Source organism: Oncorhynchus clarkii, chromosome 22 (genome assembly GCF_045791955.1).
Source record: "Oncorhynchus clarkii lewisi isolate Uvic-CL-2024 chromosome 22, UVic_Ocla_1.0, whole genome shotgun sequence".
NCBI classification, from domain to species: domain Eukaryota; kingdom Metazoa; phylum Chordata; class Actinopteri; order Salmoniformes; family Salmonidae; genus Oncorhynchus; species Oncorhynchus clarkii.
Window position 1 is genome coordinate 50,965,472 of NC_092168.1, and position 23,454 is coordinate 50,988,925.

Below are 23,454 nucleotides of genomic sequence, written 5' to 3' on the forward strand. Positions count from 1 at the left end.
TGTAGAGTCAACATGGGGCCAGCATCCCTGTGGAACGCTTTCAACACCTTGTAGAGTCAACATGGGTCAGCATCCCTGTGGAAGGCTTTCAACACAATGTAGAGTCCACGACCCCGACGAATTGAGGCTGTTCTGAACACCTTCCTAACTCAATATTAGGAAGATGCTCCTAATGTTTTGTACACTCAGTGTATTTAGCATCACAAGACACAACACATAACTTATAAACTCCGCTTGGCTAGCTACTACTGCAGCTATACAGCTAGCTAGGTGTCCGCTTGGCTAGCTACTACTGCAGCTATACAGTTAGCTAGGTGTCCGCTTGGCTAGCTACTACTGCAGCTTTACAGCTAGCTAGGTGCTTGGCTGAACACAGAACGTCAGCGCGCTGTTCTCTGATTGGCCAAAGGGACCCGTCTCGCCGTAAGTCTTCGGTCAAGATTTGACAAAGGGCGGCAGATAGCATAGTGTTTAAGAGTGTTGGGCCAAAAACCGAATGATCGCTGGTTCAAACCCCGGGCCGACTAGGTGAAAAATATGTTGATGTACCCCTGAGCAGGGCACTTACCTCTAATTGCTCCTGTAAGTCTGCAAAATTACTCAAATGTAATACTGTATTTTGGAAACTTCAGCAGCCGACGTGAGACGTTCTAAAACGACATCGTTCAGACGAAGCAAACTGTTGTAGAACGAGCTCATTACGAACGTTGTGTCACGTCTCGTCTACTGTATCTGAACTGGGCTTTACAGGACATACTGACCTGTTGACCTCTGTAGCAGCGGACATACTGACCTGTTGACCTCTGTAGCAGGGGACATACTGACCTGTTGACCTCTGTAGCAGGGGACATACTGACCTGTTGACCTCTGTAGCAGGGGACATACTGACCTGTTGACCTCTGTAGCAAGGGACATACTGACCTGTTGACCTCTGTAGCAGGGGACATACTGACCTGTTGACCGCTGTAACAGAGGATGGGCTGGCAGCAGTCACCATCAGCCAGGAAAACACTGTGGCTCTGCCCAGCTGCCAGGTCCCACACACGCAGACCCTCTGACATCTGAGAGGAGGTCAAAACACACACACACAAACAAACACAGATCAGCAAGGAACACACTGTGGCTCTGACCTACCACCAGGTCCCACACAAACAGACCCTCTGACATCTGAGTGTGATTTGACAAGCCAAATATAATGCATGACAACAACAGTAGGAATTGGCTTTACAGCAGATAACAGATCTGGGACCACCAAGCTAGACCCTGCAGGCTAGACCACCAGACCAGCAGGCTTGACCACCAGACCTGCAGGCTAGACCACCAGACCAGCAGGCTAGACCACCAGACTAGACCACCAGACCAGCAGGCTAGACCACTAGACCTGCAGGCTAGACCACCAGACCTGCAGGCTAGACCACCAGACCTGCAGGCTAGACCACCAGACCTGCAGGCTAGACCACCAGACAAGCAGCGCAGTATAACCATGAAGAACTAAAGACAAGAACCTATGCCATCCATAGTAGGTAAATGTAGGTCGAGTACCTTGGCCTGTTGAGGCATGGTAGTGGGGCTGTTCATGTGTCCCAACTGGCCGGATCTGTTGCTGCCCCACGAAAACACCTGGGGTGATAGAGCCTGGTTATATTACACACCAGTCTCTCCATTTATAGGACGCTACAATATTAGCTACGTTGCGCTACATTTGCTCACACCATAACAACTTCTCTCCTCTAAATTCAAAAGAAGAGAGGCAATCAAATAAATACAATGCTAAAATGGCTAATGACTTTGCAATAGGATAAGGCGATGGGATAGGGCGATGGGATAGGGCGATGGGATAGGGCGATGGGATAAGGCGATGGGATAAGGCGATAGGATAAGGGTACTGTGAGTGTGATGGGGACTGTGTTTTTACCTGACACTGTGCAGAAAGGGCCAGAGAGTGGTGTGTTCCTGCCACTACCTTCACTACCTCCTCTCCATTCAGGCTCTTGATACACAGCGGCTGGAGCCTGGGTAGCTGGTCTCCGTGGCCCAGCTGTCCCTCCTGCCCCCGGCCCCAGCTCCACACCTCTGTGTTCAGGGAGGGCAGCGACTCCACTACCTCCTCCTTCCTTGGCACATTGGGCCTGGAGCGGGAGCTCCTCCTGCCGGGGAACTCAGGGGATGCTGGAAGGAAAAACAAAAGCCACCAAACTGTTATTTGACATATGACTTACCGTATAATGAGTAATATAAATGAGTTAGAATTGAGTTATAGAGAGAGGGGGTGCTGGAAAACCCAGCTTCGGACATACAACATAGTTGATACAGCTATTTCAACACGGTTCTAATCTCAAGGGTCTTTCTGGGTTAAATAAAGGACGGATCGCACAATATAATATGAAAGTGCTGTAAACCAGCGCTTAGCAGACAATATGACAGAAATAGAAACTGCTGGAATGCAATTTTAAACTTCTAAAAACCAGAAGTCTATCAGGGCTGACCATGGGACTGAACACATCCCTCTGCAACTGGATCCTGGACTGGCAAGGAGACTGGGAATATGGTTGAACACAAACAGTCCAGTTATGTCCTCCGTAAGGCAATCAAACACGCTGTCAGTACAGAGACAAAGTGGAGATGAAATTCAACGACTCAGACACAAGACGTATGTGGCAGGGTCTACAGACAATCACGGATTACAGTGGCAAAACGTCGCTGACACCGATGTCTTGCTCCCGGACAAACTAAACACCTTCTTCACCGGCTTTAAAGATAACACAGTGCCATGGAAGCAGGCTGCTCCCGAGTACCGTGGGCTCTCGTTCTCCGTGACTGACGTAAGACATTTAAGCATGTTAACCCTTGCAAGGCTGTCGGCCCATACGTCAACCCTAGCCACGCCCAGCTGGCTGGTGTGTTTACGGACGTATTCAATCTCTCCCTATCCCAGTCTGCTGTCCCCACTTGCTTCAAGATGGACACCATTGTTCATGTACCCAAGAAAGCGAAGGTAACTTAACTAAATGACTATCACCCAGAAGCACTCACTTCTGTCATCATAAAGTGCTTTGAGAGACTAGGATCAAGGATCATATCACCTCTACCTTACATGACACCCTAAAACAAAGGGGGGCAAAGCACGGCCCGTGGGCCATAACCGGCCCGTCGGGCACTTCAACGAGACATTTTACCCATTTTTATCTCCCCAATTTCATGGTATCCAATTGGTAGTTACAGTCTTGTTCCCTCAACTGCAACTCCCGTAAGGAGTCAGGAGAGGCAAAGGTCGAGAGCCGTGCGTCCCCCGAAACACGACCCAACCAGGCCGCACTGCTTCTTGACACAATGCCCGCTTAACCCGGAAGCCAGTCGCGCCAATGTGTCAGAGGAAACACCGTACACCTGGCGACCGTGTCAGCGTACATGCTCCTGGCCTGCCACAGGAGTCGCTAGAGCGCGACGGGACAAGGAAATTTCGGCCCGCCAAACCCTCTCCTAACCCAGACAACGCTGGGCCCATTGTGCGCAGTCTCGGGGGTCTCCCAGTCACGGCCAGCTGTGACACAGCCACAGGTCTGTAGTGACGCCTCAAGCACTGCGATGCCTTACACCGCTGCGCCACTCAGGAAGCCCCCGCAAATTGATTTTACCAAACAATTGGTTGCCCAAAAAATGCATCCCTCAGTTGAATGACAAAATCCCGATGTGGCCCTCGAGCCAAAAGGTATGCCCACATCTGCCCTACACCCACTTCAGTTTGCAAACCGCCACAATAGTTCCACAGACGATACAATCGCCATCTCACCTGGACAAGAGGAAGAATGCTGTTCATTGACTACAGAACAGCCTTCAACACCATAACCCTCCAAGCTCATCATTAAGCTCGGGAACCTGGGTCTGTACCCCGCCCTGTCCAACTGGGTCTTGGACCCCAGGTGGTGAAGGTAGGAAACAACACCTCCACTATGCTGATCCTCAACACATGGGCACCACAAGGGTGCGTGCTCAGCCCCCTCCTGTACTCCCTGTTCACCCATGACTGCGTGGCCACGCAAGCCTCCAACTCAATCATGAAGTTTGTAGACGACCCAACAGTGGTAGGCCTGATTACCAACAATGACAAGACAGCCTACAGGGAGGAGGTGAGGGCACTCGGAGTGTGGTGTCAGGAAAACAACCTCTCACTCAACGTCAACACAACAAAGGAGATGATCGTGGACTACAGGATAGAGCAGACGCCCCCTACCCTACAGGAGACGCCCCCTACCCACATTGACGGGACCGCAATGGAGAAAGTGAAAAGCTTCAAGTTCCTCGGCGTACACATCACTGACAATCTGAAATGGTCCACCCACAGAGATGCAACAGCTCCTCTTCAACCTCAGGAGGCTGAAGAAATGTGTCTTGGCCCCTAAGACCCTCACAAACTTTTACAGATGCACAATTGAGAGCATCCTGTCAGGCTGTATCACCGCCTGGTACAACAACTGCACCGGCAGCAACCACAGGGCTCTCTAGACAGTGGTGAGTTCTGCCCAACGGATCACCAGCGGGCACACTGCCTGCCCTCCAGGACACCTACAGCACCCAATGTCACAGGAAGGCCAAAAAGGTCATCATAGACATCAACAACCTGAGCCAATGCCTGTTCACCCCGCGACCATCCAGAAGGCGAGGTCAGTACAGGTGCATCAAAGCTGGGGCCGAGAGACTAAAAAACAGCTTCTATCTCAAGGTCATCAGACTGTTAAATAGACATCACTAGCCGGCCTCCACCCAGTACCCTACCCTGAACTTAGTCACTGTCCCTAGCCGGCTACCACCTGGTGCTCTACCCTGAACTTAGTCACTGTCCCTAGCCGGCTACCACCTGGTGCTCTACCCTGAACTTAGTCACCGTCACTAGCCGGCTACCACCTGGTGCTCTACCCTGAACTTAGTCACCGTCCCTAGCCGGCTACCACCTGGTGCTCTACCCTGAACTTAGTCACTGTCCCTAGCCGGCTACCACCTGGTGCTCTACCCTGAACTTAGTCACCGTCCCTAGCCGGCTACCACCTGGTGCTCTACCCTGAACTTAGTCACTGTCACTAGCCGGCTACCACCTGGTGCTCTACCCTGAACTTAGTCACTGTCCCTAGCCGGCTACCACCTGGTGCTCTACCCTGAACTTAGTCACTGTCCCTAGCCGGCTACCACCTGGTGCTCTACCCTGAACTTAGTCACTGTCACTAGCCGGCTACCACCTGGTGCTCTACCCTGAACTTAGTCACTGTCACTAGCCAGCTACCACCTGGTGCTCTACCCTGAACTTAGTCACTGTCCCTAGCCGGCTACCACCTGGTGCTCTACCCTGCACCTTAGAGGCTGCTGCCCCATATACATCACTGGTTACTTTAATAATGGAACATTATTTAATAACGTTTACGTACTGTTTTACTCATTTTATATGTATTTGCTGTATTCTAGTCAATACCATCCTATTCAACTATAGCTCTATATACTATTCTACCCTACGTATTCTACAGATATACCTCATATTCTATACACATACTGTCCATAATGTCTATACATCCCATCACACACATACATACATACATACATACATACATACATACATACATACATACATATAGTCTGGACACACCTACTCATTCAAGTTTTTTATTTTTTATTATTTGTACTGTTTTCTATACTGTAGAATAATAGTGAAGACATCAAAACTATGAAATAACACATATGGAATCATGTAGTGTCCAAACATTGGACTGGTACTGTATATGTACATACAGCGGGCTCCAAAATTACTGGTACCCCTGACTGGCAATGCACAAATAATACTTTAAAAATATATAAACAATATAATTATAGAGAAAATCAAAATACCAACATGTGACAAATGCTGTGCTTTATTAATGATTCAATGGAACTTATTGATTAAATTTTTTAAAAATCAATCTCCGCCAAATCAAGGTTTCCCAATTAAATTGTAAATAACAAAATTAAAGATGATTGTAAATAACATTACCAAAATTAAACCAGGAACTACATACCACTTAATTAAGTGTATCTAAGTCTTAGGGAACTATATTGAGCCATTACATCACTTCCTGTTTCACTAGATTATAAAAATGAGGTCACACCAATGCAATATCCCTTTGTCGTCCAACACCATGAAGAAAACAAAAGAACTGGTTCTCTCCAGACCTGACTGCCCTTGACCAGCACAAAGACATTCTGTGGTGTTCTGCATTAGCATCGAATAGCCCCCGTGATATGCAACTTCTCAGGGAAGTTAGGAACAAATATACACAGGCAGTTAGGAAAGCAAAGGCTAGCTTTTTCAAACACAAATTTGCATCGTGTTGCACAAACTCCAAAAAGTTCTGGGACACTGTAAAGTCCATGGAGAACAAGAGCACCTCCTCCCAGCTGCCCACTGCACTGAAGCTAGGAAACATTGTCACCACCGATAAATCAGCGATAATTGAGAATTTCAATAAGCATTTTTCTACGGCTGGCCATGCTTTCCACGTGGTTACCCCTACCACGGTCAAAAGCCCTGCGCCCCTCACAGCAACTTTCCCAAGCCACCCCCATTTCTCTTTCATCCAAATCCAAATTCGTCTGGTTCACCAACTACTTCTCAGACAGAGTTCAGTGTGTCAAATAGGAGGGCCTGCTGGTCAGACCTCTGGCAGTCTCTATGGGGGTGCCACAGGGTTCAATCCTCGGGCCGACTCTTTTCTCTGTATACATCAATGATGTCGCTCTTGCTGCTGGTGAGTCTCTGATCCACTTCTACGCAGACGACACCATTCTGTATACTTCTGGCCCTTCTTTGGAGACTGTGTTAACAACCCTCCAGGCAAGCTTCAATGCCATACAACTCTCCTTCCGTGGCCTCCAACTGCTCTTAAATGCAAGTAAAACTAAATGCATGCTCTTCAACCGATCGCTGCCTGCACCTGCCCGCCTGTCCAGCATGACTACCCTGGACGGTTCTGACTTAGAATATGTGGACAACTACAAATAACTAGGTGTCTGGTTAGACTGTAAACTCTCTTTACAGACTCACATTAAGAATCCCCAATCCAAAATTAAATCTAGAATCGGCTTCCTATATCGCAACAAAGCCTCCTTCACTCATGCTGCCAAACATACCCTCGTAAAACTGACTATCCTACTGATCATTGACTTCTGTGATGTCATTTACAAAATAGCCTCCAACACTCCACTCAGCAAATTGGATGCAGTCTATCACAGTGCCATCCGTTTTGTCACCAAAGCCCCATACACTACCCACCATTGAGGCCTGTACCTTCTCGTTGGCTGGCCCTCGCTTCATACTCGTCGCCAAACCCACTCGCTCCAGGACATCTATAAGTCTTTGCTAGGTAAAGCCCCGCCTTATCTCAGTTCACTGGTCACCATAGCAGCACCCACTTGTAGCACGCGCTCCAGCAGGTATATCTCACTGGTCACCCGCAAAGCCAATTCCTCCTTCGGCCGCCTTTCCTTCCAGTTCTTTGCTGCCACTGACTGGAACGAACTGCAAAAATCACTGAAGCTGGAGACTCATATCTCCCTCACTAACTTTAAGCACCAGCTGTCAGAGCAGCTCACAGATCACTGCACCTGTACATAGCTCATCTGTAGATAGCCCATCCAACTACCTCATCCGCCTACTATTAATTATTTTGCTCCTTTGCACCCCAGTATCTCTACTTGCACATTCATCTTCTGCACATCTATCACTCCAGTGTTTAATTGCTATATTGTAATTACTTCACCACTATGGTCTATTTATTGTATATAGATTTTTATACTGTATTATTGACTGTATGTTTGTTTATGTGTAACTCTGTGTTGTTGTTTGTGTCGCACTGCTTTGCTTTATCTTGGCCAGGTCACAGTTGTAAATGAGAACTTGTTCTCAACTGGCCTACCTGGTTAAATAAAGGTGAAATATTAAAAATTAAAACTGGCAGTTGAAAAGAGACAGATGGTCGTAGACCTTCATAAATCTGGTAATGGCTACAAGAAGATCCACAAACTATTGAATATACCACTGAGAACTGTCAATTATTATTTTTTAATCAAAATATATGGAACGGTTGAAAACATCACGGGTAGAGGACGGATAGGGTTATATATAGGATAGGACGGATAGGGTTATATATAGGATAGGACGGATAGGGTTATATATAGGATAGGACGGATAGGGTTATATATAGGTAGAGGACTGATAGGGTTATATATAGGATAGGGTTATATATAGGTAGGGGATGGATAAGGTTATATATAGGATAGGACGGATAGGGTTATATATAGGATAGGACGGATAGGGTTATATATAGGTAGGGGACGGATAGGGTTATATATAGGATAGGGTTATATATAGGTAGGGATAGGGTTATATATAGGTAGGGATAGGGTTATATATAGGATAGGATGGATAGGGTTATATATAGGATAGGACGGATAGGGGTATATATAGGATAGGGTTATATATAGGTAGAGGACGGATAGGGTTATATATAGGATAGGACGGATAGGGTTATATATAGGATAGGACGGATAGGGTTATATATAGGATAGGACGGATAGGGTTATATATAGGATAGGACGGATAGGGTTATATATAGGATAGGACGGATAGGGTTATATATAGGATAGGACGGATAGGGTTATATATAGGAGAGGACGGATAGGGTTATATATAGGATAGGACGGATAGGGTTATATATAGGATAGGACGGATAGGGTTATATATAGGATAGGACGGATAGGGTTATATATAGGATAGGACGGATAGGGTTAAATATAGAATAGGACGGATAGGGTTATATATAGGATAGGACGGATAGGGTTATATATAGGATAGGACGGATAGGGTTATATATAGGATAGGACAGATAGGGTTATATATAGGATAGGACGGATAGGGTTATATATAGGATAGGACGGATAGGGTTATATATAGGATAGGACGGATAGGGTTATATATAGGATAGGACGGATAGGGTTATATATAGGATAGGACGGATAGGGTTATATATAGGATAGGATGGATAGGGTTATATATAGGTAGGGGACGGATAGGGTTATATATAGGATATGATGGATAGGGTTATATATAGGATAGGATGGATAGGGTTATATATATAGGTAGAGGACGGATAGGGTTATATATAGGATAGGACGGATAGGGTTATATATAGGTAGAGGACGGATAGGGTTATATATAGGTAGAGGACGGATAGGGTTATATATAGGATAGGACGGATAGGGTTATATATAGGATAGGACGGATAGGGTTATATATAGGATAGGACGGATAGGGTTATATATAGGATAGGATGGATAGGGTTATATATAGGTAGAGGACGGATAGGGTTATATATAGGATAGGATGGATAGGGTTATATATAGGATAGGATGGATAGGGTTATATATATAGGTAGAGGACGGATAGGGTTATATATAGGATAGGACGGATAGGGTTATATATAGGTAGAGGACGGATAGGGTTATATATAGGTAGGGATAGGGTTATATATAGGTAGGGATAGGGTTATATATAGGATAGGACGGATAGGGTTATATATAGGATAGGATGGATAGGGTTATATATAGGTAGAAGACGGATAGGGTTATATATAGGATAGGGTTATATATAGGTAGGGGATGGATAAGGTTATATATAGGTAGGGGATGGATAGGGTTATATATAGGTAGGGGATGGATAGGGTTATATATAGGATAGGATGGATAGGGTTATATATAGGTAGAGGACGGATAGGGTTATATATAGGATAGGGTTATATATAGGATAGGACGGATAGGGTTATATATAGGATAGGACGGATAGGGTTATATATAGGATAGGACTGATAGGGTTATATATAGGATAGGACGGATAGGGTTATATATAGGTAGGGGATGGATAGGGTTATATATAGGATAGGACGGATAGGGTTATATATAGGATAGGATGGATAGGGTTATATATAGGTAGGGGACGGATAGGGTTATATATAGGATAGGATGGATAGGGTTATATATAGGATAGGATGGATAGGGTTATATATAGGATAGGATGGATAGGGTTATATATAGGATAGGATGGATAGGGTTATATATAGGTAGGGGACGGATAGGGTTATATATAGGATAGGATGGATAGGGTTATATATAGGATAGGACGGATAGGGTTATATATAGGTAGGGGACTGATAGGGTTATATATAGGATAGGATGGATAGGGTTATATATAGGTAGGGGACGGATAGGGTTATATATAGGATAGGATGGATAGGGTTATATATAGGATAGGACGGATAGGGTTATATATAGGATAGGACGGATAGGGTTATATATAGGTAGGGGACTGATAGGGTTATATATAGGATAGGGTTATATATAGGATAGGGTTATATATAGGTAGGGGATGGATAGGGTTATATATAGGATAGGGTTATATATAAGTAGGGGATGGATAGGGTTATATATAGGATAGGGTTATATATAGGTAGGGGACGGATAGGGTTATATATAGGTAGGGGATGGATAGGGTTATATATAGGATAGGGGATGGATAGGGTTATATATAGGATAGGGTTATATATAGGTAGGGGATGGATAGGGTTATATATAGGTAGGGGATGGATAGGGTTATATATAGGATAGGGGATGGATAGGGTTATATATAGGATAGGGTTATATATAGGTAGGGGACTGATAGGGTTATATATAGGATAGGGTTATATATAGGATAGGGTTATATATAGGTAGGGGATGGATAGGGTTATATATAGGATAGGGTTATATATAGGTAGGGGATGGATAGGGTTATATATAGGATAGGGTTATATATAGGTAGGGGACGGATAGGGTTATATATAGGTAGGGGATGGATAGGGTTATATATAGGATAGGGGATGGATAGGGTTATATATAGGATAGGGTTATATATAGGTAGGGGATGGATAGGGTTATATATAGGATAGGATGGATAGGGTTATATATAGGTAGGGGATGGATAGGGTTATATATAGGTAGGGGATGGATAGGGTTATATATAGGATAGGATGGTGAGAGAAGCAACAAAACCCCCAAGAATCACTGTGACAGAATTGGGGTCACCAGGTTTCAAACCACACCTACCGTGAGAGAGGAGAGGAGGTAGTGACCACACCTACCATGAGAGAGGAGAGGAGTTGGTGACCACACCTACCATGAGAGAGGAGAGGAGGTAGTGACCACACCTACCATGAGAGAGGAGAGGAGGTAGTGACCACACCTACCATGAGAGAGGAGAGGAGGTAGTGACCACACCTACCATGAGAGAGGAGGAGGTGGTGACCACACCTACCATGAGAGAGGAGAGGAGGTAGTGAGTGCCGTCTACTCCCCTCTGTGACCTCCTCCAGCAGGATATCAGTCAGACTGGAGCATTTCTTCCCTTGCAAGGAGTCCTCCTCCATACAGAGACGCACTTCCTGGTTGGTCTTCCTGTATGCCATGACAGGCCCAGACAGAGCCTCGCACAGCCCTGCGACTGGGATACACCCTTCACTCTTAGATGAGTCACAGAGGCTGCTGGTGGAGCCGATGCCTAAAGGGGTGTTTACCTCGAAGGGTGAGGCTGAGGCAGCACGGCCCGTTAAGGCTAAGGTATGTTCCATACCTAAGGCACCCGTGTAGTTCTCTAGTAGTGAACATGATAGGCTGGATGCCATGGTGGTGTCGTCTGTAGATTGTGGTAGAAGATATGGTGTTAAGGTAGAAGGTTGGTATTGATCAGGTAGGTCACCGTTTAGGCACTGTCCTGGGACATGACTTACCAGGGTGAGTAGATCTCCTGAGCTATGACTGGCTAAGGTGAGTGAATCCTCTGCTGTTTCATTGGCTAAGGTGAGTGAATCCCCTGTTGTCTGATTGGCTAAGGTGAGCGAATCCCCTGTTGTCTGATTGGCTAAGGTGATTGGATTCCCTGTGTTGTTATTGTCATTCTGTTCAGACAGGATGTGATCAGACGTTCTCTTGAGGTATTCCTTCAGTTCCTTCTCGTCGGTTGAAGATGAGGTTTTCCTCCTCGCCTGTGTTCGAGACGAGTTACTGTCTGTCTCTGTCAGAGTCCCAGGGCCTTGTCTTTGAAGGTCAGAGGTACCAGTATCCTCTTGGTTAGTTTGTTCTTTGGAGCCAGACTCTCTGAGAAAACTGTCAGTGTCACCAGGAAATAGGTATTCTGGGCCTATAATGGGGTCTGGGTCTTGGGCTAGGTCTGGGTCAAGGCCCAGATCAAGGCTGACTGTCTGAGAGAGCGGGCAGGCTGAGGCTCTGTGTCTCTGGGCTAGAGAGGCCTGTCTAGATTGGGAGGCCTGTCTGGCTGGGGAGGCCTGTCTGGATCTCGAGCAGCTCCCTGGTTTGCTATCAGCCATCTCAATCCCTAGGGGGCAATAGTGGCTGTGGCTGATGATGACATGGTCGTCTTTATCCACCATAGAGAAGAGCAGCTGGTTGCACTGGGCACACTTTTCAGTAGCTGTCGGCCGGGGGAACTGAGAGTCTTGTGCAGGGAAGCGTCGTACCAGGGCCAGGCTGTGGTATCCTCCACACGCCACCTGGACCACAACGGAAACAAGTCAGTCGGACTTCATTATATTGGCTTTTAAATCCTCCCTTTTTTTTATGTACAGTATGTATTGTTGAACTGACTGAGACATATTGTTGAACTGACTGAGGTGTATTGTTGAACTGACTGAGGTGTATTGTTGAACTGACTGAGGTGTATTGTTGAACTGACTGATGTATTGTTGAACTGACTGAGGTGTATTGTTGAACTGACTGAGGTGTATTGTTGAACTGACTGAGACGTATTGTTGAACTGACTGAGGTGTATTGTTGAACTGACTGAGGTGTATTGTTGAACTGACTGAGGTGTATTGTTGAACTGACTGAGACGTATTGTTGAACTGACTGAAGTGTATTGTTGAACTGACTGAGACGTATTGTTGAACTGACTGAGACGTATTGTTGAACTGACTGAGACGTATTGTTGAACTGACAGATGTATTGTTGAACTGACTGAGGTGTATTGTTGAACTGACATGTGTATTGTTGAACTGACTGAGGTGTATTGTTGAACTGACTGAGGTGTATTGTTGAACTGACTGAGACGTATTGTTGAACTGACTGAGACGTATTGTTGAACTGACTGAGACGTATTGTTGAACTGACTGAGACGTATTGTTGAACTGACTGAGACGTATTGTTGAACTGACTGAGACGTATTGTTGAACTGACTGAGACGTATTGTTGAACTGACTGAGACGTATTGTTGAACTGACTGAGGTGTATTGTTGAACTGACTGAGACGTATTGTTGAACTGACTGAGACGTATTGTTGAACTGACTGAGACGTATTGTTGAACTGACTGAGACGTATTGTTGAACTGACTGAGACGTATTGTTGAACTGACTGAGACGTATTGCTGAACTGACTGAGGTGTATTGTTGAACTGACTGAGGTGTATTGTTGAACTGACTGAGACGTATTGTTGAACTGACTGAGGTGTATTGTTGAACTGACTGAGATGTATTGTTGAAATTACAGATGTATTGTTGAACTGACTGAGACGTATTGTTGAACTGACTGAGACGTATTGTTGAACTGACTGAGACGTATTGTTGAACTGACTGAGACGTATTGTTGAACTGACTGAGACGTATTGTTGAACTGACTGAGATGTATTGTTGAACTGACTGAGACGTATTGTTGAACTGACTGAGACGTATTGTTGAACTGACTGAGATATATTGTTGAACTGACTGAGGTGTATTGTTGAACTGACTGAGACGTATTGTTGAACTGACTGAGGTGTATTGTTGAACTGACTGAGATGTATTGTTGAACTGACTGAGGTGTATTGTTGAACTGACAGATGTATTGTTGAACTGACTGAGGTGTATTGTTGAACTGACTGAGGTGTATTGTTGAACTGACTGAGGTGTATTGTTGAACTGACTGAGACGTATTGTTGAACTGACTGAGGTAACTCTAGATGTATGTCTAATGAGAAGCACTCACTCACCTGAACTACGTGCCTCCCAGCCAGGTGCTCCACTTTCTGGGGTCTCCACACAGGGAACACACTGGTGACCAGACCCAGCTGGCAGCCGCTGCCCCAGGCCCACACCTCATGCTGGGCAGACAGAGCCAGAGTGTGCTGCTCCCCACAGGTTACCTCCAGGATCCTGATGATCTGTTGGGAGGGACAGAATCACAATTACCAAGTCTGTTTAGATGTACAGGGGATTTGACCTGGTGAAGTGGTGGTGTCATCGTCTAACAATAATTATAAAAACGGGTTGTTTGGATTCTGGATGCTGATTGGTTCATAGCAGCAGGGATATATAGCACCACAATCCCACAGCCCAGCCAGTCAATTTATAATCTCCCTTGGAATTTGGAATTAGGCAGGAATTTGGTTTGGAACAGTTGGGGTTTCTATAAACCTTGCTGTCTCCCTCTCCGACCAGTGGAACAATATTGCAGTTTGTTTGGTGATCTGCACTGTCCCATGCATATGAATGTGACAAGACAGACTGCATCTCTGATCCAGGCCAATTCATTTATCAGGATCATTATAATGGATATATCCAACGAAAGTCTAACAAACTAAAGTGCACTTCGTTTGCTGTCCTTTCAGCTGCTTGACGTGATTGTGTATTAGCTTTAGTTGGCTAGCTAGCAAAGGAGAAGTAGCTAGCCTGCATAGCTACATGCCACTGTTTTGTTTAGCATAGCAACCATTTGGCTAACAACTACAGAATCTCAGAATGAACGACCAGCCCATTTGGCTAGCAACTACAGAATCTCAGAATGAACGACCAGCCCATTTGGCTAGCAACTACAGAATCTCAGAATGAACGACCAGCCCATTTGGCTAGCAACTTCAGAATCTCAGAATGAACGACCAGCCCATTAGGCTAGCAACTACAGAATCTCAGAATGAACGACCAGCCCATTTGGCTAGCAACTTCAGAATCTCAGAATGAACAACCAGCCCATTTGGCTAGCAAATACAGAATCTCAGAATGAACGACCAGCCCTTTTGGCTAGCAACTTCAGAATCTCAGAATGAAGGACCAGCCCATTTGGCTAGCAACTACAGAATCTCAGAATGAACGACCAGCCCATTTGGCTAGCAACTTCAGAATCTCAAAATGAACGACCAGCCCATTTGGCTAGCAACTACAGAATCTCAGAATAAACGACCAGCCCATTTGGCTAGCAACTTCAGAATCTCAGAATGAACGACCAGCCCATTTGGCTAGCAACTTCAGAATCTCAAAATGAACGACCAGCCCATTTGGCTAGCAACTTCAGAATCTCAGAATGAACGACCAGCCCATTTGGCTAGCAACTTCAGAATCTCAGAATGAACGACCAGCCCATTTGGCTAGCAACTACAGAATCTCAGAATGAACGACCAGCCCATTTGGCTAGCAACTACAGAATCTCAGAATGAACGACCAGCCCATTTGGCCAAACTATTTTGTATGGTGGCTAAATAAAACAAATGTACTTATTAAAATACAGTTTAATGAAAACATGTTGTTAATCTTCTTTTAATATGTTACCAACCGTTTTATAAAAGCAATAAGGCACTTAAACCCGGGAATTGTCGTGAATAACTCCTCCGGCCCTTGGCTTCGCCTCAGGCCTAACAACAGCACTTCGTTGGAAAGTTATTCACGCGACAATCGCCGGGTTCTCATGCCTTATTGCTTCACCAGAATAGACCGACAGAATACCGGGATGGGCGGCAGGTAGCCTAGTGGTTAGAGCGTTCGGCCAATAACCGAAAGGTTGCTAGATCGAATCCCCGAGCTGACTAGGTACAAATCTGTTGTTCTGCCCCTGAACAAGGCAGTTAACCCACTGTTCCTAGGCCGTCATTGAAAATAAAAATGTGTTCTTAACTGACTTGCCTCATTAAATAAAGGTACAATATAGACAGAAGAATACATTATTTACAGACAGAACTTTAACCAGGTTTCCAGCCAGCCTTTTTATGCGAGTAAAGTACATGTCGGATAAACATTTTACGACAGGCCTGATGGAAACCGCTAATTTGTCGTTAAACTTACAAATGTCGACAAAACAAAATAGGCTAAATAAGGATCTTCTTGTGGAAAATGTACTATGTGAGAAATGGCAAAGGAAACACTTTAATGCGGCAGGAAGCCTAGTGGTTAGAATGTTGGGCCAGTAACCGAATCCCCCAGCTGACAAGGTACAAATCTGTCGTTCTGCCCCCTGAACAAGGCAGTTAACCCCACTGTTCCTAGGCTGTCATTGTAAGTAATAATTTGTTCTTAACTGACCTGCCTAGATAAATAAAAGGTTCATTTAAAAAAAATATGGAAACACATTACTGGTGGGAATATGCGCATATTATTTATATGCAGATTTTTAAAATATTTGCGTGAAAATCGGTCCCCAATTGGATGGAAACTTGGCTATTGTCATTGTTCTATCTGTTGTTTTCAAAGATGTCTAAAATGTTTTCTATAATTTTGGTGTTTCGTAATGAAAATAAGACAAAACAGATACATCACCTGTGGAGGGACAGCCTCAGAGTCCACCATACTGACGAGGCTAGGATCTGGGACCAGGCCTCTCTCTGACAGACCACACTGCCCCGAGGAGTTCTCTCCCCACATGTACACAGCCCCTTCCCGTGTGACGGCGCCACAGTGGAAGGAGCCTGCAGCTACAGACACAACACATTGACCAGAGAGGACAGACTCAAGGAGAGGGTAAGTAGGAGGAATCCTCAGGCCCTGGCGCCATGTCAGGTCCCCGAAGCTGTACACCAGCCCACCTGGAGATAGATAGGATGGTGAAGAGAGCAGGTATACAGTAATCTTCATCAGGTTATCCCAAACGGTATAAGTTACACCTTTTCAAGTATATTTTCTATGTGTAACAGATGAAATACAGTGGAAATCTGACTCAATATTCAAATCTATACGCTACGTATTGGAGGCTTAGTCATCGTTATAACTCATTATACGTGTGTTTATAATACATTACAAAATGACGTTATAAAGCATTATGCATTTAAAAGGTCGTAGAAAGAGCTGTTTATCTTATTAGACTCCAAAGAGAAGTCTCACCTTCGGCCAGGAGGATACCATGGCTGATGCCGAGGGCAGCCTGGAGGACTGGCCGGGACAGAAGCACCCGTTCGGGGGTAACACTACTGCTGTAGCCTCTCCATAAGTGGAGCAGGCCTCGTTCTCTGGAGCTCTCCTCCTTCACGGGGCTGAAGGGGAGAGACAGACAGACAGACAGACAGACAGACAACTCTGTCACTACAGTCGCAGAACCAGAGACAGACCCTTGGCCTTGTAACCGCACCATAGAGTGTGGTGTGAGTGTGAGTGTGGAGTGTGAGTGTGTGGTGTGTGTGTGTGTGGTGTGTGTGAGTGTGTGTGTGGTGTTGTGTGGTGTGTGTGAGTGTGTGTGTGGTGTGGTGGTGTGTGGGTGGGTGTGAGTGTGAGTGTGGTGTGTGTGAGTGTGTGGTGTGTGAGTGTGTGTGTGTGGTGTGTGGTGTGTGAGTGTGTGGTGTTTGAGTGTGTGAGTGTGTGAGTGTGTGTGTGGTGGTGTGTGGGTGGGTGTGAGTGTGAGTGTGTGTGTGGTGTGTGTGAGTGTGTGTGTGGTGTGTGAGTGTGTGGTGTTTGTGTGTGTGAGTGTGTGAATGTGTGAGTGTGTGAGTGTGTGAGTGTGTGTGGTGTGTGTGTGGTGTGTGTGTGGTGTGTGTGTGTGTGTGGTGTGTGAGTGGTGTGTGTGTGTGGTGTGTGGTGTGTGTGTGTGTGGTGTGTGGTGTGTGTGTGTGTGGTGTGTGAGTGTGTGTGAGTGTGTGTGTGGTTACAGTACCTCTTCTGGTCCTCCATCATCACTGGGGCGTCTCCATTTTAAGGCATCTATTGTAAATTACTGTCAATATCCAAATCTAGGAGGAATAAATTGTTTTTGCAATGATCAGGTTCACGTCTTTGTTCCCCAGGTATATTTCATATAACTCAGATTTGCAGTATAAAGTACAACTAGCTATGATGCCAAAGCTAAATCGAAAGCAAATATGCATTTAACGGTATAGGATTACAGTTACAGTAGTAACGTTATACCTACTCGATAACAAAAAATACATGGTTTGCTATTACATTTAACAAAAGCACGACATGTAGCTTGCTAATGTAGCAGATGTGAAATGGCTAGCTAGTTTGCGGTAGTGCGCGCTAGTGGCGTTTCAATCGGTCACGTCACTCGCTCTGAGACCTGCAAGGGCCGCGGCTTTTGTGGAGCGATGGGTAACGATGCTTCGTGGGTGTCAGTTGTTGATGTGTGCAGAAGGTCCCTGGTTCGAGCCAGGGTCGGGGCGAGGGGACGGACGTAAAGTCGATACTGTTACACTAACGTTAGCTGTCCCATCCAGAAGCACACTACTCTCTAGCTAACTCCCGTTAGCTAAGCCTAGCCAACTAGTGAATCGACAACAAAAAAATAAAGTTACTTACGAAGTTTTTGAAAGTAGTTCTCCATTACCCATGGGATTTACAGTCGTATTCTTTCTTTAATTATACAAAACTATGGCTGTCACTGTCATGTTTGTATAAACAAAGCTAGCTAGCATGTTAGCTTATATAATCACTGCAGTGAAGTGGAGAACTTTCGTTTTGTCATTCAACTCTGTGACAGCTGAGTTTGTTTTGGGACCAGCCTTCCGATGGAAAGCGTCGAGGGTCAAAAAAACAGTTTGAGTTTCACCGCACAACAGTTGTGCTGTGGAATTTGCTCTAATTTCAACGCGCTAGAGGAAAAAACATGTATTTATATATATATATTTATTTTTTATTCCCAGTTTGTGTTTTCGGGAACTGTTTGCAACAAAAATTGTCCAAGGTATTATGGTTGAAGATGTTTTAGCTTTTAAATGACTGATCAGATCATTGCAAAATATTACTCCAGAGGTATCATAACACTGTATTGAACGGGCTCTGTGTGTAATAACTGACTCAATCACTGACAGCATAGGCTGTTTATTAGGGTTTGGGAATCATTAGTGGCATTTGGAGCTGTCATATCTGTGAATAAACCAACAGCAGAGACATGTCGGCTTCAGGCCAGACATCATTACTTCCCTTCATAGTAATATATATATATACATATATATACTCTCTCTCTCCTCTTACCTCTCTCTCTTTCCCTCTCCCTCCTCTCTCTCTCCTCTCTCCCTCTCTCTCAATTCAAGGGCTTTATTGGCATAGGAAACATGTGTTAACATTGCCAAAGAAAGTGAGGTAGATAATATATAAATTGAATATATAAAGTGAAATAAATAATACAAATTAACAGTAAACATTACACATACAGAAGTTTCAAAACAATAAAGACAATCCAAATGTCATATTATATATATCTATAGAGTGTTGTGACAATGTACAAATGGTTAAAGGACACAAGATAAAATAAATAAGCATAAATATGGGTTGTATTTACAATGGTGTTTGTTTTTCACTGGTTGCCCTTTTCTCGTGGCAACAGGTCACAAATCTTGCTGCTGTGATGGTACACTGTGGCATTTCACCCAGTAGATATGGGAGTTTATCAAAATTGGATTTGTTTTCGAATTCTTTGTGGATCTGTGTAATCTGAGGGAAATATGTCTCTCTAATATGGTCATACGTTGGACAGGAGGTTAAGAAGTGCAGCTCGGTTTCCACCTCATTTTGTGGGCAGTGAGCACATAGCCTGTCTTCTCTTGAGAGCCATGTCTGCCTACGGTGGCCTTTCTCAATAGCAAGGCTATGCTCACTGAGTCTGTACATAGTCAAAGCTTTCCTTAATTTTGGGTCAGTCACAGTGGTCAGGTATTCTGCCGCTGTGTACTCTCTGTTTAGGGCCAAATAGCATTCTAGTTTGCTCTGTTTTTTTGTTAATTCTTTCCAATGTGTCAAGTAATTATCTATTTTTTTCTCATGATCTGGTTGGGTCTAATTGTGCTGCTGTCCTGGGGCTCTGTAGGGTGTGTTTGTGTTTGTGAACAGAGCCCCAGGACCATCTCTCTGTAGGTGATGGCTTTGTTATGGAAGGTTTGGGAATCGCTTCCTTTTAGGTGGTTATAGAATTTAACTGCTCATTTCTGGATTTTGATAATTAGTGGGTATCGGCCTAATTCTGCTCTGCATGCATTATTTGGTGTTCTACGTTGTACACGGAGGATATTTTTGCAGAATTCTGCGTGCAGAGTCTCAATTTGGTGTTTGTCCCATTTTGTGAAGTCTTGGTTGGTGAGCGGACCCCAGACCTCACAACCATAAAGGGCAATGAGCTCTATGACTGATTCAAGTATTTTTAGCCAAATCCTAATTGGTAAGTTGAAATGTATGTTCCTTTTGATGGCATAGAATGCCCTTCTTGCCTTGTCTCTCAGATCTCTCTCTCTCTCCTCTCTCTCTCTCTCTCTCTCTCTCTCTCTCTCATCAAACATCATACATTTTTTGTTCATGTACATTACTTGTGTCTTTCTGAGCCCGCTGTCTGACCCTTTCTGGGGCTGTGTGTAGATGCCTAGACGCCATCCAGCAGGGCATAACTACAACTTTCTCTCTTATTCTCTCATACACATGAGTTTGCTTCCCTCTGCTGGAAGTAGAGGGTACAGCAACATGGAATAAACAGGGAGGGGGGGGTAAGATTAAACTCACTTTATTTAACCGGCCAAATGGGACTCCGCCCTATGGGACTCCGCCCTATGGGACTCCCAATACAGCCTGGATTCGAACTGTAATGACGCCTCTTGCAGTGCCTTAGACCAAATTTTACTTCAGCTTTTTAACCCAACCCCTCTGAAAGACACAGGTTCTAGAGGGGGGGGGGGGTAATGCCCGACAGCTCAAGAGCACAACGGCAGGCAATGCCAGAAAACCTCCAGTTGCCAGGTTACTTCCATCCAGATTTTGTCCTTCAGACACGAATCCGGTTGCTGGCTGGTTAGCGATCTGTCGCCCATTATGATGGATCCCCACAATGACTGTCACTAGGTCAGTGATCTCTCTCTATTTTATTTTGCCTTTATTTAACTAGGCAAGTCAGTTAAGAACAAATTCTTATTTTCAATGACGGCCTAGGAACAGTGGGGTTAACGGCCTGTTCAGGGGCAGAACGACAGATTTGTACCTTGTCAGCTCGGGGATTTGCACTTGCAACCTTTCGGTTACTAGTCCAACGCTCTAACCACTAGGCTACCCTGCCGCCTCTACACTCTAACCACTAGGCTACTCTACCGCCTCTACACTCTAACCACTAGGCTACCCTGCCGCCTCTACACTCTAACCACTAGGCTACCCTACCGCCTCAGGATACACGTATGTCACTGTACTCTCAGTCAATTGCAATTACTAAATATTGTCTGTATGTTTTCAAGAAAAGAGAAGCTATAATTTAGACCTTCCATCTCTCTCTCTACAGTTCCATTCCATTTGGTAGTTTGATTGATGATGATCATATTTGACAGGCTGTTGTGAAGAAGTTTAAAGCCGGATTTGGATACAAAAAGATTTCCCAAGCTTTAAACATCCCAAGGAGCACTGTGCAAGCGATAATATTGAAATGGAAGGAGTATCAGACCACTGCAAATCTACCAAGACCTGGCCGTCCCTCTAAACTTTCAGCTCATACAAGGAGAAGACTGATCAGAGATGCAGCCAAAAGGCCCATGATCACTCTGGATGAACTGCAGAGATCTACAGCTGAAGTGGGAGACTCTGTTCATAGGACAACAATCAGTCGTATATTGCACAAATCTGGCCTTTATGGAAGAGTGGCAAGAAGAAAGCCATTTCTTAAAGATATCCATAAAAAGTGTCATTTAAAGTTTGCCACAAGCCACCTGGGAGACACACCAAACATGTGGAAGAAGGTGCTCTGGTCAGATGAAACCAAAATTGAACTTTTTGGCAACAATGCAAAATGTTATGTTTGGCGTAAAAGCAACACAGCTGAACACACCATCCCCACTGTCAAACATGGTGGTGGCAGCATCATGGTTTGGGCCTGCTTTTCTTCAGCAGGGACAGGGAAGATGGTTAAAATTGATGGGAAGATGGATGGAGCCAAATACAGGACCATTCTGGAAGAAAACCTGATGAAGTCTGCAAAAGACCTGAGACTGGGACGGAGATTTGTCTTCCAACAAGACAATGATCCAAAACATAAAGCAAAATCTACAATGGAATGGTTCAAAAATAAACATATCCAGGTGTTAGAATGGCCAAGTCAAAGTCCAGACCTGAATCCAATCGAGAATCTGTGGAAAGAACTGAAAACTGCTGTTCACAAATGCTCTCCATCCAACCTCACTGAGCTCGAGCTGTTTTGCAAGGAGGAATGGGAAAAAATGTCAGTCTCTCGATGTGCAAAACTGATAGAGACATACCCCAAGCGACTTACAGCTGTAATCACAGCAAAAGGTGGCGCTACAAAGTATTAACTTAAGGGGGCTGAATAATTTTGCACGCCCAATTTTTCAGTTTTGATTTGTTAAAAAAGTTTGAAATATCCAATAAATGTCGTTCCACTTCATGATTGTGTCCCACTTGTTGTTGATTCTTCACAAAAAAATACAGTTTTATATCTTTATGTTTGAAGCCTGAAATGTGGCAAAGGGTCGCAAAGTTCAAGGGGCCGAATACTTTCGCAAGGCACTGTAACATACTGGAAGCTTCAAAAGGAGGGTGGTGCTTGGAATCATTGTTCTTCCTCTGTCAACCATGGTTACATGCAAGGAAACACTTCATTGCTTTGCACAAAAAAGGGCTTCACAGGCAAGGATATTGCTGCCAGTAAGATTGCACCTAAATCAACCATTTATCGGATCATCAAGAACCTAAAGGAGAACGGTTCAATTGTTGTGAAGAAGGCCTCAGGGCGCCCAAGAAAGTCCAGCAAGCACCAGGACCGTCTCCTAAAGTTGATTCAGCTGTGGGATCAGGGCACCACCAGTACAGAGCTGACTCAGGAATGGCAGCAGGCAGGTGTGAGTGCATCTGCACGCACAGTGAGGCGAAGACTTTTGGAGGATGGCCTGGTGTCAAGAAGGGCAGCAAAGAAGCCACTTCTCTCCAGGAAAAACACCAGGGACAGACTGATATTCTGCAAAAGGTACATGGATTGGACTGCTGAGGACTGGGGTAAAGTCATTTTTTCTGATGAATCCCCTTTCCGATTGTTTGGGTCATCTGGAAAAAAGCTTGTCCGGAGAAGATAAGGTGATGAACAATGCCTTTTCCAGCACGATGGAGCACCTTGCCATAAGTCAAAAGTGATAACTAAGTGGCTCAGGGAACAAAACATCAATATTTTGGGTCCATGGCCAGGAAACTCCCCAG

At 44.8% G+C, this 23,454-nt stretch overlaps 1 protein-coding gene across 2 annotated transcripts in view; it reads right to left on the bottom strand.

Moving 5' to 3' along the window:
- Positions 1-18,017, bottom strand: part of LOC139380995 (alsin Rho guanine nucleotide exchange factor ALS2 a) — a 107,623-nt gene extending 89,606 nt beyond the window's left edge. For both annotated transcript variants that reach the window (XM_071124218.1, XM_071124220.1), the window contains exons 1-8: positions 17,942-18,017; positions 17,179-17,327; positions 16,618-16,883; positions 14,085-14,255; positions 11,363-12,614; positions 1,916-2,169; positions 1,543-1,620; positions 954-1,061 (exon numbers count right to left, since the gene is read on the bottom strand). In XM_071124218.1, coding sequence (XP_070980319.1) covers positions 954-1,061; positions 1,543-1,620; positions 1,916-2,169; positions 11,363-12,614; positions 14,085-14,255; positions 16,618-16,883; positions 17,179-17,327; positions 17,942-17,961 — 2,298 coding nt within the window. In that variant the 5' untranslated portion in view covers positions 17,962-18,017. The remainder of the gene's footprint in view (positions 1-953; positions 1,062-1,542; positions 1,621-1,915; positions 2,170-11,362; positions 12,615-14,084; positions 14,256-16,617; positions 16,884-17,178; positions 17,328-17,941) is intronic.
- Positions 18,018-23,454: the final 5,437 nt, after the last annotated feature.